This window comes from Triticum dicoccoides, chromosome 7A (assembly GCF_002162155.2).
Source record: "Triticum dicoccoides isolate Atlit2015 ecotype Zavitan chromosome 7A, WEW_v2.0, whole genome shotgun sequence".
Lineage (NCBI taxonomy): Eukaryota > Viridiplantae > Streptophyta > Magnoliopsida > Poales > Poaceae > Triticum > Triticum dicoccoides.
In genome coordinates, this window is record NC_041392.1 from 683,177,167 (window position 1) to 683,185,193 (window position 8,027).

Genomic DNA, 8,027 nt, shown 5'->3' on the forward strand with positions numbered 1-8,027 from the left:
TTAGAAATGAGGCCGTTTACCCTACCTTTGGACCCCTCTTTTTAGCACATTTTTCATGAAAATTTCAAAAACCTCACCACAACTTCATTTTGGATTGACTAAGAAGTATCCAGGCTTAGTTTTTCATTTAGATGTTTTAGACTTGTTTAAATCTTGGTCAAAGTTAGGTTTGACCAGAATTTAAATGAGCAAAACAAAATTCAAAAAAATCAAAAAAAGGAAAAACCATGTGCTCATTCAAACATCATCCAACAGATATTTAAACATCATGTCAAACGTACTTCTAACATAGGTCCAACATCATCCAACAGAAATACAACATGTCAAGTGATAAATGTTTCATAATACAACATCATTCCTTATTCATAATGTTTCATAATTGTTCATAGATAGCGTTGGGGCTTCTGTCTGTTCCTTGAGCTTCTTGCCATCACTTTGCTCCTCATTATTTCTTCTCTTCTTCTCTTGGTTGTCGGTACCTTGCGTGTCTTCTTCAAACCTACCATAGAGCTGTGCAAAACATAAACGGTAATGAGATTGTGTCAAGTGATAGATGTACAGTAGTATTTGACCCTTGCAAGATTTACATACCTAGCAGAACTCACAACAACAGAAGGTTGGTCACCATTTGGAGCCTCACATGGATCATCATTTGGAGCCTCACTTGGATCATCACTTGGAGCCTCACTTGGATCACCATGATCACCATTTAGAGCCTCACTTGGATCACCATTTGGAGCCTCACTGGAATCATTATTTGGAGGATATTTTGGATCATCGTCAAAATCATGTGGCTATTGACCATCATCATTTGGAACCTCGTCAAAATCCTCATCTGATGCAACCGGCTGTTGACCATCATTTTCATCATCTGTTGAGGCAACCGGCTGCTAACCAACATTTTCATCGAAGCCTTCATCGAAAATCTCTCCGAACGCTGGATCTACTATGTTATCACAATACTTACCAAAATGACCAGACCCACCACACCTTGTGCACCTACGCTTCCTCGCTCCAAGTCCAGCTCCTTCGCTGCGAGATCTGATTCGACTCTTCCTTGGTCTACCTGCTGCACTCTTCAGAACTGGAGCGCAAAGCTTGAATCCAGGGTCCACCATGTCCATTGTTGTTTTCCCTCCATAGCAGGCAAGGCATAAGCATATGTGGCTTTGAACCTTGCAACAGAGTAGTAATCATGCACATACTGCTGTATGTTCCCTGCTGGACCTCGGAGAGAAGTGATGAAAAACAAGGCATGAATGCATGGCAACCCAGTTATCTGCCATTGCCTACAATTGCAAGTTCTAGCTTCTAAATCCACTGAATATTTCCATTCCCTCTTCTCTTTATCCAAATAATATCTCCATTCCCTCTTCTCTTTATCCAAATATGATTCTCTGCTGTGGTACCCGAGCAAAGCGTCATGTTCATTTCCAAGCCTGTTGTCTTCTGCTTCAGTTCATTCATCACGGCAAGGATGATAATGTGGCCCATGAATTTTGCCTCGACTATTCCTGCACGATAATGAAATTTTTGCATGTATTCTATCCTTATCCTGTCAAGCAAATCCACCACATAATGACCCTTTAGTTTCCGGATCGTTGAGTTGAAAGACTCTGCTAGATTATTGTGCACATAGTCAACTTTGCTCACTTCACTGAATTGGCTTCTGGCCCATAACTTGGAGTGGTGTGTTTTCAAGTATTCTTTCACTTTGGGATTCATGTATAACTGCCTCAAGTGGTAGTTGTGCTTCTTCACACTGCATGTCAAAGATGCTGGCCATAAATTGTCGGTATACACCTTTCCTTTGAATTTCTTCATGAAATTTGCAGCAAGGTGACGCATGCATTCCCTATGCTCTACTCCCAGGAACACATTGTCCACGGCCACTTCTAAACCTTTGCAGGCATCTGTATGAATGACCAACCCATTGGGATGTGCAATAGCCCGGTGGAGATTATGCAAAAACCAAGTCTAGCTCTCCTCAGACTCTGTCTCCAGCACACCATAGGCAACTGAAAAATACAAAACTATGTGCATCAACTGCACAAGCTGCTACTAACTGTCCTTTAAACCTCCCTGTGAGAAAAGTGGCATCAATAGCCAAATAAGGCCTGCAGCCTGCCAAAAAACCCCGGCAACAAGCCTCAAAGCAGACAAAAACCCTTCTAAAGCATTCCTTGGTCTTTGTCACTCCCCTGAATGTGTACTCCACGATGTGGTGATCAATACTACCTGGCTTGTCCTCTCCACTTCACCTTTGAATGAATACAACAATTGAAAACTTTCCCGCCAGTTACCATAAATAGAATCCATAGCATGTTGTTTACCATTAAACAACCTCATGTATGGTAAATCTTTCTTGAACTTATCTTTGATGTTCTTCTGTAATTCCTTTGGACCCACTTGCTGGTTTTCTTTCACCCACTTTTTTACTTCTTCTGCCACCCATCTTGACTTGGCTCTACTGATTGTATCCTTCCTAAGGGTTGATTCCTGGCATGTGTGCTTAAAAGGGTTCACTTTGACCTGAACATTAGTGCTATTCTGCATTTTAGATGCAAGCAGCCTCCATGGACAACTCTTAGTCGGACAGTGCACTCTATAACATACTTGATCGCTCTTGTCAACTTTGAAAGTACGTTCTACCTTGATGCAGTATGTCACATGTGCATTTCTACACTCATTCATGGATGCAAAAACTGTACCTTCTTCCATTTGAGGGTTCAAAGGGTCCCATTCAACAGCTGCAAGGTCTTCGTCCTCACCCATCGCGTCATCATCCACATGGACTGCATTGTGAGCCTCATCTTGGTTTTCAGTCCGAGGTGCCCGTCGTAAATTCCGAATAACATCAGAATATAGATTCTCTTCATCAACCCCAGAATTGTAGCCATCGGGCTCCACTTCAAGGGGGACCCTACTGCTGTTGCCCACACTTGTCGAGCCACCACGTCGCCGTGCACCAACTGAACTGTTCTGGCTAGAGATGCCATTACGACGACTTGGTTCTCCCCGAGATGTTGCACCCGTCATCCTAGGTCCAAATGCCTGCTCAAGCACATCAACTTACAGCCTCACATGAAAATTATCTTTCTCTTTATGCCTAACAAACATGGTAGCTAGCTCTTCATCATTACTAACTGTCACCCAATTCTTTTCCCACTTCATCAAGCAAACCCCAAGGATATTGGCTACAAATTACCTCCCCAAATTGTCTGAAACTCCAATTACTAGCCATTGGCAACCGATAATCAAAACCTCCTTGGTATTTCTTCTTATCCTTCGCATCGAACACGTACCGGTCCCTTCTAATGTGCACCATGAAAGCAAACCGCAACTCCATCCTAACCGGCGAAAAACAGAGACGCAATCAGCACACTAATTGGGCAAACCTACTCGAATTGAGTGTTCAAATGCACAACTAAGCTCAATCTAAACAAGAGGCGAGACTTACCCCTCGGGAACCCAGTCGTGGACGCGGCGGATCTCCGGCCCGATGCCTGCCTCGCCAAATACTCCGGGGTCGCTGCTGCTCACCATTTCGCCCTAGGGTTCTTCCTCCTAGTTCAAATAGCTGTAGCAGCCCCCCACCTTTGAGCGCTCCGGCCGGGCGCACGGAAGGAGGCCGCGCCACGGATCGAGCAGGTGGCGGTCGCCCCACCCGTGGCGTCGCAGGAAGGTGGTGGGCATCACAGGTAGCCGTGGAGCGTAGGCGCAGGGAGGTAGCGGCGGAGCAGGCCGTGCAGCTGGTGGCGGGGCAGGTGTTGGCCGCGGCGCAGGTGGCGGCGGCGCAGGACAGCCGGCCGGACGGATGGGTGTGAGCTAGAATGATTTGGGGATTTAGTTGCACGGGCCTACATGTCAGCTCCGGACCCACGTTCACGCGGTCCCACGTGTAAGCTCCGGACCCACAACCACTAACGCCGGCAGACGGAATGGACTGAAATATGGCCGTTTGGCCTCGTCGTAGTTGTTGTGCTCGGACTAGGGGCAAAACTAAGGACAATTCGCATCTGAGGGTAAAACTGAGTACATGGACACCACTGAGGGCAAAAGAATAATTAACCCAATTAAAAATGGACGTCTATGGATCAACACTTAAGCATCCGTGTTCCTATCTCATTTCAGTATAACCTACGCACTAGAATTGCATCTACAAAGTTATTGTGAATAAAGAGCCCCCCTGTTTGCTCCTAGAGCCAGCTCGAGCTGAAACCTCACTCCTGCCGCCGTCACCCGTCACTGCATGTTTCTTTTAGAAACATATATCTTATGTCTCTGAACTCTTTTGAAAGTATAGAAATGATTCTTCAACTTTAAAACCAGCAAATCTTAGTATCTCAAATTCTAAAACCGGATTACTTTAGTTCTTTGACTCAACAAAAGAGGTTTCATGCTCACTTGGCGTGGTGTTGACTAGTCATCGCCTAAGTGGAAATCTTCTTCCTTCCATTGTAACCCGGCTGGGTTTTTTTTGGAGCAGTTGGCGCGCGCCGAGCAACAAGAGAAGAAGGTAGGCATGGGTCTTGTGTGGCTAGAGGCGGGGCACAAACAGGGCGCAGGAGGCCAGGGGGCTGCTGCACGGCGGACCTTGTGGGATGAGCTATTAGCACGACATGAGTCTCACTGGATTACGGTAGCTATGTTTACGAGCTCCGCTCCTTACAAGCACATCAGTGTCGACTCTGAGAGGGGGAAGGGCCAAGTGGAACTAAGGTTTTAAGATAAGAGGTAGCCGCCGCCGTGCCGTGCCTTGATCGATCTTCGATCCCCTCTCCTGGGGTTCCCCATCTTATGCTCCCCCATATATACCTATATTTTTGTTCCAGTATATAAATCCAAGCAAACAACCAATTGCTATTCAACTGTCTAGAAAGGTACTCCTTCTGTCTCAAAATAAGTGACTCAACTTTATAATAACTTCAGCACAAAGTTAAGTCACTTATTTTAGGATGGAGGGAGAATAAGTTAAGCAAGAGTTATCATCCTTTCTATAAAAGCATGCTTTTTCGCAAATGCTCTGACATGTATAACTGAAGCAAATGAACAATTCTATAAATACCACAACTCAAAAGATATAAGTCAAATGCATAGAGCATTCTACAAATTTATGACCAATGTGTGTCTCTCCCTATGAAATGTGATCAGGATATGATGATTGTAAAATACCAACAAGTAAAGCAAACAAAAAATGCAAAGGACGCTCCAAGAATAACATGAACAAATAAAAATTAGATGTTTGAGACTTCTTGAATATTTTTTTGGGTTGCCTTGGCATCTCCAAGCTTAGGCTTTTGCCTCTTCTTATTCGTCTCGTATCAATATCTCCCCTAGATCTTAAAAACTGCATTCACACAAAACTTTTATTAAAGGATTAATAAACATATGAAAAAATTAACTTCATGTACTGCCAAGACAAGTTTGTATATCCTTTTACAAATACATGAATCATGCATTTAGATACCACAACGGGATACACTGGTCATTGATCAATCACAAGCTTATCAAGCATGCATGCGCGAGCGAGGGAGCCCATGCAAACGCTTGACATATAGTACATGAACTGGAACATAGAAAATATACGTATGGCGTGTACGTATGGCATGCAAACTAGTTACGAATACAACGATTATGCGTGTATAATATTCATCGATGGTTGGATGGATCAGATGGGGCAGGTGAAGTCGGAGCGGCACTTCTTGCCGCACTGGTTGAGGAGGAGGACGAGATCGATGGGGACGTCGAGCTTGATCCCGAGGATGTTGGCCTTGATGGCGGTGCAGAGGCACACAGCGGCGTCGAGGTCGGCGAGCCCGCCCAGGAGCGGGCAGCACTCCTCATTCGCCGGCACACCGATCTTGAGCTTCAGCAGGTTCAGCACGTTGGCGCACACGCCCAGCTTCAGCGTGTTGATTGAGCAGCTGCCCCCGCCGGTCGACGGCACGGGCGGTGGGAGGATCGGCGGGGTAGGGACGACCGGTGGGCAGTTGGGTCCGCAGCCCTGAGCGGCGGCAAGGAGCACCAGGTTCAGGGCGAGGAAGAGGGCGAGCTTGGAGGGCGCCATTCCTACTGACCGATCTTACTGGTCTGTGGCTAAGCTTGTAGGCTTTGCTAGCTTGGGATGGTTTTCTTGCGTTGCTTGGAGTAGTATTTATAGGCCGGCTGTAGTGTGCAGGTGCATGCATGTCACTATGAATCGAGCTAATTAGTTTGATTCTTGCCGTAGTAATTTGCAAAACTTATTTGCAAAGCCCGTGCGTGCGACGGCGGTGACGGAGGGTCTTTCCGCCCGTTCCCAGGCCGCGGCGGCGCGGGCATCCTGATCCGCAGGGTGCGGCCCTCCCGACGGTGTGGCGGATCTCGAAGGTGACGGACTCGCGGCGGTGCACGGGTGCCCAGATCCATGGGTGTGGGACTTCCGGCAGCGTGCAGGCTCCCGACGGCGGCGGGATCGGTCGACGGCGGGCTTGGGCGATGGCATCGGCCACGCGGTGCCGGATCTCGTCGCTCGCGGCGGATCTCGCCACTCCGGCCTTCGTGGAGGAACCTGGCGATGTTAGGCATGGCGACGGCGCCCTCGGCTGGCGACATTCGCGGGGGCTAGATAGACGGCGTCTTGACCGCGTGAGCGGTGAGTCGCGGGTGGATCTCCTTCGTGCTGCAGGCTCTCTTCAGCTGCACTTTGTTGCTTACTATCGCGGTTGTCGGCCTCGGTGCGTTCGCGGGGGCTGGTAGAGGTGACATTGGACCGGACGAAACTCTGGATGACTCGTTCATCCCGACGGTGGCGATGACCAGGGTCGTTGTTCTCCTACTTGCAGGCGCCGTCGAGGTCCATGCCCTCCACCCCGACCCCATGCCTGGGTGAAAACCCTAAATCTCCTTAGATTGGGCGGCGGCGGCACTGCGTGTATCGTGTCCTTCTTGGAGGTGCCGCCTGGGGCGTTTGGGTGCTCGGTTTGAGGAACTGCATGCGGAGGGGATAGTACCAGTGGCAGCAGGTGGTGTTTCGCATCGGAGGAGCGGTGTGGCATCTGGCACGTCGACAACGGCGGGTCTCAACGGCATGGAGCAGCGGGGTCTCGCCAATGGGCATGAGATGATGGACGAGCGCAGGATGGTGACGTTGTCTGGCGTCGTGGTGGCGTCGACGGCAGCTAGACCGGGCGAGGTAGATGCAACAGTACAACACTGAAGATGGATTGGTGGCAAGTGGCTGTGGCGGCCTCATACCCGACAGGCGTCCTGGTTGAGGAATGCGCCGGACTGGTGGGTGTCCATACCCGACAGACGTTCTGGTTGGGACCTCAGGTCTTAGATGTTAGGTTTGGCTGCAAGGTCTGTTGTATTAGAGCCGGACTATCAGCGTCCCTACATCAACTGAATAGGAGCAGCGACAGATGTTGTCTAGACGATGGCTTTAGTTTTCCTGTTGTATGACTTAGTAAGGTCTTGTGTGAATAATTAATAAAATGGTTGCATGCATCTGAAGTTTGAAAAGTTCAGATGCAGAGACCGAGGGTTCTCCATTTCTAAAAAACGTGCAACCATTATTGTACTGCCATGTTACGTGTGTAACATCCATCATGGGAGCTTAATTGTTCGCTAATGAACAAAAACCTGAGAGCTGCGCCAGGAGACTTTCCTTTAGTTTCCAAGAAGAGTACTCCTATATGCATGTTGTCTGCTGTGTGCATATAAATATTTGATGGGTTTACAAGTGTAAGCATAATAATCTGGAGCATAGCATCGGACAAAGGAATATATCTGGCACGACTGCGCTACGAGCTGGCGTAACCCTGATCATCAAGGTCACGGGAGACACATATAGGAGTTGTATGGTTTGATTCCATATGTCTATTATATCTTTCGTACTCTGGTTTGTTATACTGGCTCGTTGGCACGGATGGACACGTACATTCAGCTTGCTGTATAATAATTAGTTAATCCAGCACCATTGGTTGTGCCGACGAAGAATTCCACACATTTGCTAAACACCAGGTACCTAAATTTTCCTTTGC

The 8,027-nt window shown here is 47.9% G+C and overlaps 1 protein-coding gene across 1 annotated transcript; it reads right to left on the reverse strand.

Moving 5' to 3' along the window:
* Nucleotides 1–5,380: 5,380 nt before the first annotated feature.
* On the reverse strand, nucleotides 5,381–6,115 carry LOC119327440 (cortical cell-delineating protein-like). Its single transcript, XM_037600549.1, has one exon. The coding sequence runs from the start codon at nucleotides 6,068–6,070 to the stop codon at nucleotides 5,672–5,674; it is 399 nt and encodes a 132-aa protein (XP_037456446.1). The 5' UTR covers nucleotides 6,071–6,115; the 3' UTR covers nucleotides 5,381–5,671.
* Between the last annotated feature and the right edge of the window lie 1,912 nt (nucleotides 6,116–8,027).

What these genes read in the sequence shown, in the direction of transcription:
- LOC119327440 (XM_037600549.1), bottom strand. Translation starts at nt 6,070, where the DNA reads ATGGCGCCCTCCAAGCTCGCCCTCTTCCTCGCCCTGAACCTGGTGCTC.